Source organism: Coturnix japonica, chromosome 17 (assembly GCF_054131305.1).
Source record: "Coturnix japonica strain WE chromosome 17, WE-NBRP24, whole genome shotgun sequence".
Lineage (NCBI taxonomy): Eukaryota > Metazoa > Chordata > Aves > Galliformes > Phasianidae > Coturnix > Coturnix japonica.
In genome coordinates this window covers 1265086-1280144 of record NC_140679.1, presented here as the reverse complement: position 1 = coordinate 1280144, position 15059 = coordinate 1265086, and the positions used below count along the sequence as shown (strand labels likewise).

General features: G+C 48.8%; 1 protein-coding gene across 1 annotated transcript in view; it reads left to right on the top strand.

Annotated features, from left to right (window-relative positions):
• The window catches only part of LOC107307310 (integrin alpha-L-like), a 40094-nt gene extending 26964 nt beyond the window's left edge, over nt 1-13130 (top strand). Inside the window, exons 12-14 of the mRNA XM_085518626.1 lie at nt 2600-2695; nt 8656-8769; nt 12951-13130. Coding sequence (XP_085374752.1) covers nt 2600-2695; nt 8656-8769; nt 12951-13130 — 390 coding nt within the window. The remainder of the gene's footprint in view (nt 1-2599; nt 2696-8655; nt 8770-12950) is intronic.
• Nucleotides 13131-15059: the final 1929 nt, after the last annotated feature.

Here is a 15059-nt window from a genome sequence, read left to right as displayed (position 1 = left end):
GGGTCCCTATGGGGCTCTATGGGTCCCTATGGGGCTCTATGGGGAGCTATGGGTCTCTGTGGGGTGCTATGGGTCTCTATGGGGTGCTATGGGGCTCTATGGGGCTCTATGGGTTTCTATGGGGCTCTATGAGGTGCTATGGGGCTCTTTGGGGCTCTATGTGTTTCTATGGGGCGCTATGGGGTGTCTATGGGGTGATATGGGGCTCTATGGGGTGCTATGGGTCTCTATGGGTCTCTATGTGTCCCTATGTGTCCCTGTGGGTCTCTATGGGTCCCTATCGGTCTCTATGGGTCTCTATGGGTCTCTATAGGTCTCTATGGGGAGCTATGGGTTCCTATGGGACTCTATGGGTTTCTATGGGGTGTCTATGGGTCGCTGTGGGGCGCTATGGGGTCTCTATGGGTCTCTATGGGTCTCTATGGGTTCCGATGTGTCTCTATGGGTCTCTATGGGGTCTCTATGTGCCCCTATAGGGTCTCTATGTGGTCCCTATGTGTCCCTATGGGTCCCTATGTATCTCTATAGGCTCCCTATGGTGTCCCTATGGGGTCCCTATGTGTCTCTATGTGTCCCTATGTGATCTCTATGGGGTCCCTATGGGGTCTCTATGTGTCCCTGTGGGGTCTCTATGGGGTCCCTATATGTCCCTATGGGTCCTTATGTGTCCCTATGTGTCCCTATGTCCCTCTATGGGGTCCCTATGTGTCTCTATGTGTCCCTATGGGGTCTCTATGGGTCCCAATGTGTCCCTATATGTCCCTATGTATCTCTATGGGGTCCCTATGTGTCCCTATGTATCCCTATGTGTCCCTATGGGTCCCTATGTGTCCCTATGTCCCTCTATGGGGTCCCTATATGTCCCTATGTGTCCCTATGTGTCTCTGTGTGTCCCTATGTGTCCCTATGGGGTCTGTATGGGTCTCTATGGGGTTTCTATGGGGTCTCTATGGGTATGGGGTCCCTATGTCCCCCTATGTGTCCCTATGGGGTCCCTATGGGGTCCCTATGGGGTCTCTATGGGGTCCCTATGTCCCCCTATGTGTCCCTATGAGACCCTATGGGGTCTCTGTGTGTCTCTATGGGTCCCTATGGGGTCTCTATAGGGTCCCTATGTGTCCCTATATATCCCTATGTGTCCCTATGTGACTCTATGGGGTCTCTATGTGCCCCTATAGGGTCCCTATGGGGTCCCTATGTCCCCCTGTATGTCCCTATGTCCCTCTATGGGTCCCTATGGTGTCCCTATGTGTCCCTATGTATCCCTATGGGGTCCCTATGTCCCTCTATAGGCTCCTTATGGTGTCCCTATGGGGTCCCTATGGGGTCTCTATGGGTCCCTATGTGTCCCTATGTGTCCCTATGTGTCCCTATGTGTCCCTATGTGTCCCTATGTGTCCCTATGGGGTCTCTATAGGATCTCTATGGTGTCCCTATGGGGTCTCTATGGGGTCCCTATGTCCCCCTATATGTCCCTATGTGTCCCTATGGGTCTCTATGTGTCCCTATGTGTCCCTATGGGTCCCTATGTATCTCTATGGGGTCCCTATGTGTCTCTATGTGTCCTTATGTATCTCTATAGGGTCCCTATGGGGTCCCTATGACTCCCTATATGTCCCTATATGTCTCTATGTGTCCCTATGGGGTCCCTATGTCCCCCTATATGTCCCTATGTCCCTCTATGGGTCCCTATGTGTCCCTATGGGGTCCCTATGTGTCCCTATGTGTCCCTATGTGTCCCTATGTATCCCTATGAGGTCTCTATGGGGTCGCTATGGGGTCCCTATGAGGTCTCTATGGGGTCTCTATGGGGTCCCCATAGGATCTCTATGGGGTCGCTATGGGGTCCCTATAGGATCTCTATGGGGTCGCTATGGGGTCCCTATAGGATCTCTATGGGGTCGCTATGGGGTCCCTATAGGATCTCTATGGGGTCGCTATGGGGTCCCTATGAGGTCTCTATGGGGTCCCCATAGGATCTCTATGGGGTCTCTATGGGGTCCCTATAGGATCTCTATGGGGTCTCTATGGGGTCCCTATAGGATCTCTATGGGGTCTCTATGGGGTCCCTATGAGGTCTCTATGGGGTCTCTATGGGGTCCCTATGAGGTCTCTATGGGGTCCCCATAGGATCTCTATGGGGTCGCTATGGGGTCCCTATAGGATCTCTATGGGGTCTCTATGGGGTCCCTATAGGATCTCTATGGGGTCTCTATGGGGTCCCTATGAGGTCTCTATGGGGTCTCTATGGGGTCCCTATGAGGTCTCTATGGGGTCCCCATAGGATCTCTATGGGGTCGCTATGGGGTCCCTATAGGATCTCTATGGGGTCTCTATGGGGTCCCTATAGGATCTCTATGGGGTCTCTATGGGGTCCCTATAGGATCTCTATGGGGTCGCTATGGGGTCCCTATAGGATCTCTATGGGGTCTCTATGGGGTCCCTATAGGATCTCTATGGGGTCTCTATGGGGTCCCTATGAGGTCTCTATGGGGTCGCTATGGGGTCCCTATGAGGATCTCTATGGGGTCCCTATGTGTCCCTATGGGTCACTATGGGGTCGCTATGGTGTCCCTATATATCCCCATGTCCCCCATAGCCCCCGTTCCGATCCCATTTATGTTCCCGTTTGTGGTTCCGGTTCGGTTCGGGGCTGTTCCAGCATCACCCACAAGGGGGCGACAACGGGATGCAGGTAAATATAGGGCATATAGGGGGCCATATAGGGTCGCTATGGGGTCTATATGGGGTCTTTATATGGGGTCCCTATGGGGTCAGTATAGGGGATCCCTATGGGGTACGGTCCCTATGGGGCTTTATATGGGGTGGGGGGTCCCTATGGGGTAGGCTCCCTATGGGAGTTTATATGGGGTCCCTATGGGGTAGGGTCCCTATGGGGTTTATATGGGGTGGCTATGGGGTCCCTATGGGGTTTATATGGGGTGGCTATGGGGATCCTATGGGGTCACTATATGGGGTCCCTATGGGGTTTCTATATGGGGTCCCTATGGGGGTCTCTATAGGGTTGGGTCCCTATGGGGGTTTATATGGGGTGGGGTGTCCCTATGGGGTCAGTATAGGGGGTCCCTATAGGGTTGGGTCTATGGGGGTTTATATGGGGTGGGGGATCCCTATGGGGTCTTTATATGGAGTCCCTATGGGGGTTTATATGGGGTCCATATAGGGTCTCTATAGGGGTAGGGTCCCTATGGGGGTTTATATGGGGTGGGGGGTCCCTATGGGGTCTCTATATGGGGTCCCTATGGGGTGGGTCCATATAGGGGATCCATATAGGCCATATAGGGGGCCATATAGGGTCGCTATGGGGTAGGGTCCCTCTGGGGGTTTATATGGGGTCCATATAGGGTCAGTATAGGGGTAGGGTCCCTATGGGGGTTTATATGGGGTCCCTATGGGGTCAGTATAGGGGATCCATATGGGGTCAGTATATGGGGTCCATATAGGGTCACTATAGGGTAGGGTCCCTATGGGGTCTTTATATGGGGTCCCTATGGGGGTCTCTATAGGGTTAGGTCCCTATGGGGTCTTTATATGGGGTCCCTATGGGGTCTCTATATGGGGTCTTTATGGGGTAGGGTCCCTATGGGGGTTTATATGGGGTCCCTATGGGGTCCCTATGGGGTCAGTATAGGGGGTCCCTATGGGGTCTTTATATGGGGTCCCTATGGGGGTTTATATGGGGTGGGGGGTCCCTATGGGGTCTCTATATGGGGTCCCTATGTGGTCTCTATGGGGGCTGGAGGGTCCCTATGGGGTCCCTATGGGGTAGGGTCCCTATGGGGGTTTATATGGGGTGGGGGGTCCCTATGGGGTCTTTATGTGGGGTCAGTATAGGGCGTCCTTATGGGGTAGGGTCCCTATGGGGGTTTATATGGGGTGGCTATGGAGTCCCTATGGGGTCTTTATATGGGGTCCCTATGGGGTGGGCCATATACGGTTTCCTATGGGGTCAGTATAGGGGGTCTCTATGGGGTAGAGTCTCTATGGGGGTTTATATGGGGTTGGGGGGTCCCTATGGGGTCTCTAAAAGTGGTCCCTATGAGGGTTTATATGGGATCCCTATGGGGTCTTTATATGGGGTCCCTATGGGGTCCCTATGGGGTCAGTATAGGGGATCCCTATGGGATCTTTATATGGGGTCCCTATGGGGTCCCTATGGGGGTTTATATGGGATCCCTATGGGGTCTTTATATGGGGTCCCTATGGGGGTTTATATGGGGTGGGGGGTCCCTATGGGGTCAGTATATGGGGTCTCTATAGGGTTGGGTCCCTATGGGGGTTTATATGGGGTGGGGGGTCCCTATGGGGTGTCTATGGGGTGGGGGGTCCCTATGGGGGTCCCTATGAGGTAGGGTCCCTATGGGGGTTTATATGGGGAGGGGGGTCCCTATGGGGTCTCTATATGGGGTCCATATGGGGGTCTCTATATGGGGTCCATATGGGGTCAGTATAGGGGGTCCCTATGGGGTATTTATATGGGGTCCCTATGGGGGTTTATATGGGGTGGCTATGGGGTCCCTATGGGTTTTATATGGGGTGGCTATGGGGATCCTATGGGGTCAGTATAGGGGGTCCCTATGGGGGTTTATATGGGGTCCCTATGGGGTCCCTATGGGGTAGGGTCCCTATGGGGGTTTATATGGGGTCCCTATGGGGTCGCTATGGGGTAGGGTCCCTATGGGGGTTTATATGGGGTCCATATAGGGTCGCTATGGGGTAGGGTCCCTATGGGGGTTTATATGGGGTCCATATAGGGTCGCTATGGGGTAGGGTCCCTATGGGGGTTTATATGGGGTCCATATAGGGTCGCTATGGGGTAGGGTCCCTATGGGGGTTTATATGGGGTCCATATAGGGTCGCTATGGGGTAGGGTCCCTATGGGGGTTTATATGGGGTCCATATAGGGTCGCTATGGGGTTTATATGGGGTCCATATAGGGTCAGTATAGGGATAGGGTCCCTATGGGGCTTTATATAGGGTCCATATAGGGTCTTTATATGGGGTCCCTATGGGGGTTTATATGGGGTCCATATAGGGTCGCTATGGGGTCTCTATATGGGGTCCCTATGGGGGTCTCTATAGGGTTGGATCACTATGGGGGTTTATATAGGGTGGGGGGTCCCTATGGGGTAGGATCCCTATGGGGGTTTATATGGGGTGGCTATAGGGTCCCTACGGGGTCTCTATATGGGGTCAGTATAGGGCGTCCTTATGGGGTAGGGTCCCTATGGGGGTTTATGTGGGGTGGCTATGGGGTCCCTATGGGGTCTCTATATGGGGTCTTTATGGGGTGGGGTCCCTATGGGGTCAGTATAGGGGGTCCCTATGGGGTAGGGTCCCTATGGGGGCTTATATGGGGTGGGGGGTCCCTATGGGGTCTTTATATGCTGCCCCTATGGGGGTCTCTATAGGGTTGGGTCCCTATGGGGGTTTATATGGGGTCCATATAGGGTCGCTATGGGGTAGGGTCTCTATGGGGTCTCTATATGGAGTCCCTATGGGGGGGGTCCATATAGGGGGTCCATATAGGCCATATAGGGGGCCATATAGGGTCAGTATAGGGGATCCCTATGGGGTCTTTATATGGGGGTTTATATGGGGTCTTTATATGGGATCTCTATGGGGTCCCTATGGGGTAGGGTCCCTATGGGGGTTTATATGGGGTCCCTATGGGGTCAGTATAGGGGGCCATATAGGGTCAGTATAGGGGGTCCCTATGGGGTCTTTATATGGGGTCCCTATGGGGTCAGTATAGGGGTAGGGTCCCTATGGGGTCCCTATGGGGTCAGTATAGGGGTCCCTATGGGGCCAGTATAGGGGGTCCCTATGGGGTCTTTATATGGGGTCCCTATGGGGTCAGTATAGGGGTAGGGTCCCTATGGGGTCCCTATGGGGTCAGTATAGGGGTCCCTATGGGGCCAGTATAGGGGGTCCCTATGGGGTCTTTATATGGGGTCCCTATGGGGTCAGTATAGGGGTAGAGTCCCCTATGGGGGTTTATATGGGGTCCCTATGGGGTCAGTATAGGGGGTCTATATGGGGTCAGTATAGGGGATCCCTATGGGGTCTTTATATGGGGTCCCTATGGGGTCTCTATATGGGGTCCATATGGGGTCTCTATATGGGGTTCCTATGGGGTCTCTATAAGTGGTCCCTATGGGGGTTTATATGGGATACCTATGGGGTCTTTATATGGGGTCCCTATGGGGTCCCTATGGGGTCCCTATGGGGTCAGTATAGGGGATCCCTATGGGGTCTTTATATGGGGTCCCTATGGGGTCTTTATATGGGTCCCTATGGGGTATTTATATGGGGTCCCTATGGGGTCTTTATATGGGGTCCCTATGGGGTCTTTATATGGGTCCCTATGGGGTATTTATATGGGGTCCCTATGGGGTCTTTATATGGGGCCCCTATGGGGTCTCCATATGGGGGTTTATATGGGGTCTCTATATGGGGTCCCTATGGGGTCAGTATAGGGGGTCCCTATGGGGTCTCTATATGGGGTCAATATAGGGGGTCCATATAGGGTTGGGTCCCTATGGAGGTTTATATGGGGTTGGGGGTCCCTATGGGGTCTCTATATGGGGTAAGGTCTCTGTGGGTTTTATACATGGGGTGGGGTGTCCCTATGGGGTCTCTATAGGGTGGGGTGTCCCTATGGGGTCAGTATAGGGGGTCCCTATGAGGTAGGGTCCCTATGGGGGTTTATATGGGGAGGGGGGTCCCTATGGGGTCTCTATATGGGGTCCATATGGGGTCTTTATATGGGGTCCCTATGGGGTCAGTATAGGGGTAGGGTCCCTATGGGATCTCTATGGGGTCCCTATGGGGTAGGGTCCCTATGGGGAGTCCCTATGGGGTCTCTATGGGGGCTGGAGGGTCCCTATGGGGTCCCCATGGGGTAGGGTCCCTATGGGGGTTTATATGGGGTGGCTATGGGGTCCCTATGGGGTCTTTATATGGGGTCCCTATGGGGTCCCTATGGGGTAGGGTCCTTATGGGGGTTTATATGGGGTGCGGGGTCCCTATGGGGTCTTTATATGGGGTCCCTATGGGGGTTTATATGGGGTGGGGGGTCCCTATGGGGGTCTCTATATGGGGTTCCAATGGGGAGTCTATGGGGTGGGGGTTCACCATGGGGTCTTTGCATGGGATCCCTATGGGGTCAGTATAGGGGGTCCATATAGGGTCAGTATAGGGGTAGGGTCCCTATGGGGTCTCTATATGGGGTCTTTATGGGGGGGGGTCCCTATGGGGGTCTCTATAGGGAGTCCCTATGGGGGCGGCCATATAGGGGATCCATATAGGGTCAGTATAGGGGGTCCCTATGGGGTCAGTATAGGGGTAGGGTCCCTATAGGGGTTTATATGGGGTCCCTATGGGGTCAGTATAGGGGTGGGGTCCCTATGGGGTCTCTATATGGGGTCAGTATAGGGGTAGGGTCCCGATGGGGGTTTATATGGGGTCAGTATAGGGGTAGGGTCCCGATGGGGGTTTATATGGGGTGGGGGGTCCCTATGGGGTCAGTATAGGGGGTCTCTATGGGGTAGGGTCCCTATAGGGGTTTATATGGGGCGGCTATGGGGTCTCTATGGGGTCTCTATATGGGGTCCTTATGGGGGTCTCTATATGGGGTCCCAATGGGGGTCTCTATATGGGGTCTTTATGGGAGGGGGGGTCCCTATAGGGGGTCTTAATTAATGGTGGGCTTAATTAACGACTTAATTAATTAATGGCTTAATTAATGACTTAATTAATGACTAATTAACCCCAATGGGGTCTTATATATGGAGGGGGGTCCCTATAATGGGGGGGGGTCCCTATATAACCCACCATTAAAGTCAATGGGGATTGGCGGGCAATGATAACCTATAAGCTTAATTAATGACTTAATTAATTAATGGCTTAATTAATGACTTAATTAATGACTTAATGACTAATTAACCCCAATGGGGTCTTATATATGGGGGGGGGGGGTCCTAATAATGGGGGGGGTCCCTATATAACCCACCATTGTAGTCAATGGGGATTGGCGGGCAATGATAACCTATGGGCTTAATTAACGACTTAATTAATTAATGGCTTAATTAATGACTTAATTAATGACTAATTAACCCCAATGGGGTCTTATATATGGGGGGGGGTCCCTATAATTGGGGGGGGTCCCTATATAACCCACCATTGTAGTCAATGGGGATTGGCGGGCAATGATAACCTATGGGCTTAATTAACGACTTAATTAATTAATGGCTTAATTAATGACTTAATTAATGACTAATTAACCCCAATGGGGTCTTATATATGGGGGGGGGGTCCCTATAATGGGGGGGGTCCCTATATAACCCACCATTGTAGTCAATGGGGATTGGCGGGCAATGATAACCTATGGGATTAATTAACGACTTAATTAATTAGTGGCTTAATTAATGACTTAATTAATGACTAATTAACCCCAATGGGGTCTTATATGGGGGGGGGGTGTCCTAATAATGGGGGGGGTCCCTATATAACCCACCATTGTAGTCAATGGGGATTGGTGGGCAATGATAACCTATGGGCTTAATTAACGACTTAATTAATTAATGGCTTAATTAATGACTTAATTAATGACTAATTAACCCTTAATTAAAGGGCACGACGGAGGTGGAGCTGCTGCCCCCCCCCCCCCCATTGCTCTTAATGTACGTGGGGGGGGCGGCGGGGGGGGTGATGCTGCTGCTCCTATTGGGCGTCCTCCTGTTCAAGGTAATTTGCATAATTTGCATATTAATGAGCTATGTAGATAGGGGAGGGGGGCCAATAATAGGGGGGTTAATTAATGGGGGGGTAATTAATTAAGGGGGTTAATTAGGAGCTTGTTAATGGGCCGGGGGGATGGGGGTGTGATGCTGCTCCTATTGGGCGTCCTCCTGTCCAAGGTAATTTGCATAATTTGCATATTAATGAGCTATGTAGATGGGGGAGGGGGGCCACTAATAGGGGGGTTAATTAGTGGGGGGGTAATTAATTAAGGAGGTTAATTAGGAGCTCGTTAATGGGAAAGGGAGTCTGAGAGGGGATCATTAATTGGGGGCGTTAATTAGCGTGTTAATTAGCTTAATTAGCATATTAATAAGCCAAGGAGATGGGAGAGGGGTTTAATAAATAGTGGAGTTAATTAGTGGGGGGGTAATTAATTAAGTGGGTTAATTAGGAGCTCATTAATGGGGATGGTGAAGAGGGGCTGATAGGGGGTCATTAATTAGGGGGGTTAATTAGCATTTCAATTAGCTTAATTAGCATATTAATTAGCTATGTAGATGGGGGAGGGGGCCACTAATAGGGGGATTAATTAGTGGGGGGGTAATTAATTAAGGGCGGTTAATTAGGAGCTCGTTAATGGGAAGGATGGTGAAGGGGGGCTGATAGGGGGTCATTAATTAGGAGGGATAATTAGCATGTTAATTAGCTTAATTAGAATATTAATGAGCTATGTAGATGGGGGAGGGGGGCCAATAATAGGGGGGGTAATTAGTGGGGGGGTAATTAATTAAGGGGGTTAATTAGGAGCTCATTAATGGGGTGGATGGAGAAGGGGGCTGATAGGGGTTCATTAATTAGGGGGGTTAATTAGCATGTTAATTAGCTTAATTAGCATGTTAATGAGATATGTAGATGGGGGAGGGGGGCCACTAATAGGGGGGTTAATTAGTGGGGGGGTAATTAATTAAGGGAGTTAATTAGGAGCTTGTTAATGTGCTGGGGGGGGTGATGCTGCTGCTCCTATTGGGCGTCCTCCTGTCCAAGGTAATTTGCATAATTTGCATATTAATGCGCTAAGGGGATGGGGGAGGGGGGCCACTAATAGGCGGGTTAATTAGTGGGGGGGTAATTAATTAAGGAGGTTAATTAGGAGCTCGTTAATGGGAAAGGGAGTCTGAGAGGGGATCATTAATTGGGGGCATTAATTAGCGTGTTAATTAGCTTAATTAGCATATTAATAAGCCAAGGAGATGGGAGAGGGGTTTAATAAATAGGGGGGTTAATTAGTGGGGGGGCAATTAATTAGGTGGGTTAATTAGGAGCTCATTAATGGGGATGGTGAAGAGGGGCTGATAGGGGGTCATTAATTAGGGGGGTTAATTAGCATGTTAATTAGCTTAATTAGCATATTAATTAGCTATGTAGATGGGGGAGGGGGGCCATTAATAGGGGGGTTAATTAGTGGGGGGGGTAATTAATTAGGGGGGTTAATTAGGAGCTCATTAATGGGCCGGGGGGGGGTGATGCTGCTGCTCCTATTGGGCGTCCTCCTGTCCAAGGTAATTTGCATAATTTGCATATTAATGAGCTAAGGGGATGGGGGAGGGGGGCCACTAATAGGGGGGTTAATTAATGGGGGGGTAATTAATTAAGGGCGGTTAATTAGGAGCTCGTTAATGGGAAGGATGGTGAAGGGGGGCTGATAGGGGGTCATTAATTAGGGGGGATAATTAGCATGTTAATTAGCTTAATTAGCATGTTAATGAGCTATGTAGATGGGGGAGGGGGGCCACTAATAGGGGGGTTAATTAGTGGGGGGGTAATTAATTAAGTGGGTTAATTAGGAGCTTGTTAATGGGCCGGGGGGGGGGGTGATGCTGTTGCTCCTATTGGGCGTCCTCCTGTTCAAGGTAATTTGCATAATGTGCATATTAATGAGCTAAGGGGATGGGGGAGGGGGGCCACTAATAGGGGGGTTAATTAATGGGGGGGTAATTAATTAAGGAGGTTAATTAGGAGCTCGTTAATGGGGAGGATGGAGAATGGGGGCTGGTAGGGGGTCGTTAATTAGGGGGATAATTAGCATGTTAATTAGCTTAATTAGCATACTAATGAGCTAAGGGAATGGGGGGATCATTAATAGGGGGGTTAATTAATAGGGGGGTTAATTAGTGGGGTGTAATTAATTAAGGGGGTTAATTAGGAGCTCGTTAATTGGGGGGGGTGATGCTGCTGCTCCTATTGGGCGTCCTCCTGTCCAAGGTAATTTGCATAATTTGCATATTAATGAGCTAAGGGGATGGGGGAGGGGGTTAATTAATAGGGGGGTTAATTAGTGGGGGGGTAATTAAGGGGGTTAATTAGGAGCTAGTTAATGAGGGGAGAATGGGAAGGGAGGTCATTAATTAGCGGGGTTAATTAGCATGTTAATTAGATTAATTAGCATATTAATGAGTTAAGGTGATGGGGGAGGGGGTCACTAATAGTGGGTTAATTAATGAGGGGTTAATTAATTAATGGGATTATTAGGGGGTAATTAATCGGGATTAATGGGTTAATTAATGGGTTAATTACGGATTAATTAGGAGCAAATAGGGGGTATTTAATGGGGTTAATGAGGGTTAATTAATTAATGGGGTTAATTAAGGAGTTAATTAATTAATGGGGGTTAATGAAGGGTTAATTAATGGGTTAATTAGTGATTAATTAGAGGTTAATTAGGAGTTAATAGGGGGTAATTAATGGAGTTAATGATGGGTTAATTAATTAATGGGGCTAATGAGGGGTTAATTAATTAATGGGGGTTATTGAAGGGTTATTTAATGGGTTAATTAGGGATTAATTAGTATTAATTAGGAGCAAATAGTGGGTATTTAATGGAGTTAATGAGGGGTTAATTAATGGGATTAATTAAGGTGGGTAATTAATTAATGGGGGATAAGGAAGGGGGTAATAATGGGGATTAATTAGTAATTAATTAGTAATTACTTAGTGATTAATTAGTATTTATTAATTGGTGGCTAATGGGGGCTAATTAATTAAAGGAGACTAATTAGGGGTCATTAATGATGGGGTTATTAATTATGGTTATCAATTATGGGCTAATTAATTACTTAGTAATTAATTAGTAATTAATTATTAATTAGGGGCCATGTGTGTTAATTAATGGGGGTTACTTAATTAATAGTGGCTAATTAGGGGTCATTAATTATGGGATTATTAATTATAGTTATTAATAATGGGGTAATTAATTAATTAGTAATAAATTAGTAATTAATTCGAAATAAATTACCAATTAATTAATTATTAATTTGGGGGTAATTGGGTTAATTAATGGGGGTTAATTAATTAATAGAGACTAATTAGGGGTCATTAATTATGGGGAAATTATTAGTAATTAATTAGTAATTAATTATTAATTAGGGGATAATGGGGGTTAATTAATGGGGCTAATTAATTAAAGGAGGCTAATTAGGGGTTATTAATTATCGGGTTATTAATGATCTTTATTAATTATGGGGTAATTAATTAGTAATTAATTACTAATTAATTAGTTATTATATATTAATTAGGAGCTAATGGGTGTTAATTAATTAAAGGAGGCTAATTAGGGGTCATTAATGATGGGATTATTAATTATGGTGTAATTAATTAATTACCAATTAATTAATAATTAATTACTAATTAATTATTAATTGTTAATTGGGGGCTAATGGGGCTTAATTAATAGGGTTAATTAATTAAAGGAGTCTAATTAGGGGTCATTAATTATGGGGTTATTAATTATGGATATTAATTATGGGTTAATTAATTAATTAGTAATAATTAGTAATCAATTAGTAATTAATTAGTAATTAATTAGTAATTAATTAGTAATTAGGGGCTAACGGGGGTTAATTAATGATGGCTAATTAATTAGTAGAGGCTAATTACGTCTCATTAATTATGGGGTCATTAATTATGGATCTTAATTATGTTGTGATTAATTAATTAGTAATTAATTACTAATTAATTACTAATTAATTATTAATTAGGGGCGAACGGGGGTTAATTAATTAAATGAGGCTAATTAGGGGTCATTAATGATGGGGTTATTAATTACGGTTGGGTTATTAATTAAAGGGGGGTTATTAATTAATTATTGTTTAATTAATGACTAATTAACGCCTCATTAATATTCACAGTGCGGCTTCTTCCGGCGAGGATACCGGAAGCGGATGGAGGGGGGGGAGGGGAAAGACCCGGATGTGGCTGAATGGGACGAGGGGGAGGGGGAGGACCCGGATGTTGCGGAGGAGAAAGACCCGGATGGTGTTGAGGTGAAAGACCAGGATGTTAATGGAGGGGAAAGACCCGGATGTTAATGGAGGGGACGGGAGGGGGGGAAAAGGGGAAAGACCCGGATGTTAATGGAGGGGAAAGACCAGGATGTTAATGGACGGGAAAGACCCGGATGTTAATGGAGGGGATGGGAGGGAGGAGGAGAGGAAAGACCCGGATGTTGCGGACGGGAAAGACCCGGATGTTAATGGAGGGGATGGGAGGGGGGAGGGGGTGGGGGGGAGGGGAAAGACCCGGATGTTAATGGAGGGGATGGAAGACCCGGATGTTAATGGAAGGGATGGGAGGGGGGAGGGAGGAGGGGAGGAGGTGAAAGACCCGGATGTTAATGGCCGGGAAAGACCCGGATGTTAATGGACGGGAAAGACCCGGATGTTAATGGAGGGGATGGGAGGGGGGAGGGGGTGGGGGGGAGGGGAAAGACCCGGATGTTAATGGACGGGAAAGACCCGGATGTTAATGGAGGGGAGGGGAGGGGAGGAGGGGAAAGACCCGGATGTTAATGGAGGGCAAAGGGGGAGGGGGATGCCCCATAGAGCCCCATAACCCACCCCATAGATCCCCATTACACCCCATAGAGCCCCATTACACCCCATAGAGCCCCATAGGGACCCATAGATCCCCATTACACCCTATAGATCCCCATAACCCACCCCATAGAGCCCCATAGAGCTCCATAGACACCCCATAGAGCCCCATAGACACCTCATAGTGCCCCACAGACACCCCATAATGCCCCATAGACACCCCATAGAGCCCCATAACACCCCATAGAGCCCCATAACACCCCATGGAGCCCCATAGCACCCCATAGAACCCCATAACCCACCCCATAGAGCCCCGTAACACCCCATAGAGCCCCATAACACCTCATAGAACCACATAACCCACCCCATAGAACCCCATAACACCCCATAGAGCCCCATAACACCCCATAGAGCCCCAGAACAGCCCATAGAACCCCATAACCCACCCCATAGAGCCCCATAGAACCTCATAGATCCTCACTACACCCCATAGAGCCCCATAGTACCCCATAGTACCCCATAGTACCCCATAACCGACCCCATAGAGCCCCATAGAGCCCCATAGATCCCCATTACACCCCACAGAGCCCCATAGAGCCCCATAACACCCCATAGAGCCCCATAGAACCCCATTGAGCCCCATAGCGCCCCATAACCCACCCCATAGAGCCCCATAGCGCCCCATAGAGCCCCATAGAACCCCATAACCAACCCCATAGAGCCCCATAACACCCCATAGTCCCCATAACCCACTCCATAGAGCCCCATAGAACCACATAGATCCTCACTACACCCCCTAGAGCCCATAGAACCCCATAGAGCCCCATAGCACCCAATACAACCCCATAACCCACCCTTAGAGCCCCATAGTGCCCCATACAACCCCATAACCCACCCCATAGAGCCCCATTGAGCCCCATAGATCCCCATTACACCCCACAGCGCCCCATAGAGCCCCACAGCACCTCATAGTTCCCCAAAACCCACCCCATAGAGCCCCATAGAGCCTCATAGATACCCATTACACCCCCACAGAGCCCCACAGCACAACATAGAGCCCAATAACCCACCCCATAGAGCCCCAGAGACACCCCATAGACACCCCATAGAGCTCCATAACACCCCATAGAACCCCATAACCCACCCCATAGAGCCCCATAACACCCCATAGAACCCCATAGAGCCCCATAACACCCCATAGAGCCCCATAGATCCCCATTGAGCCCCATAACAGCCCATAGAGCCCCATAATACCCCATAGAGCCCCATAGCACCCCACAACAACCCATAGAACCCCATAGAGCCCCCCTCCCCCCATAGAACCCCTCCCATCCCCACCCTATCCCCTACGAGACCCCCCCCCCCTTATTAATGTAACCCCCCCCCACCCCATTAATTAACATTGATAATGAATGAGCAATAAAT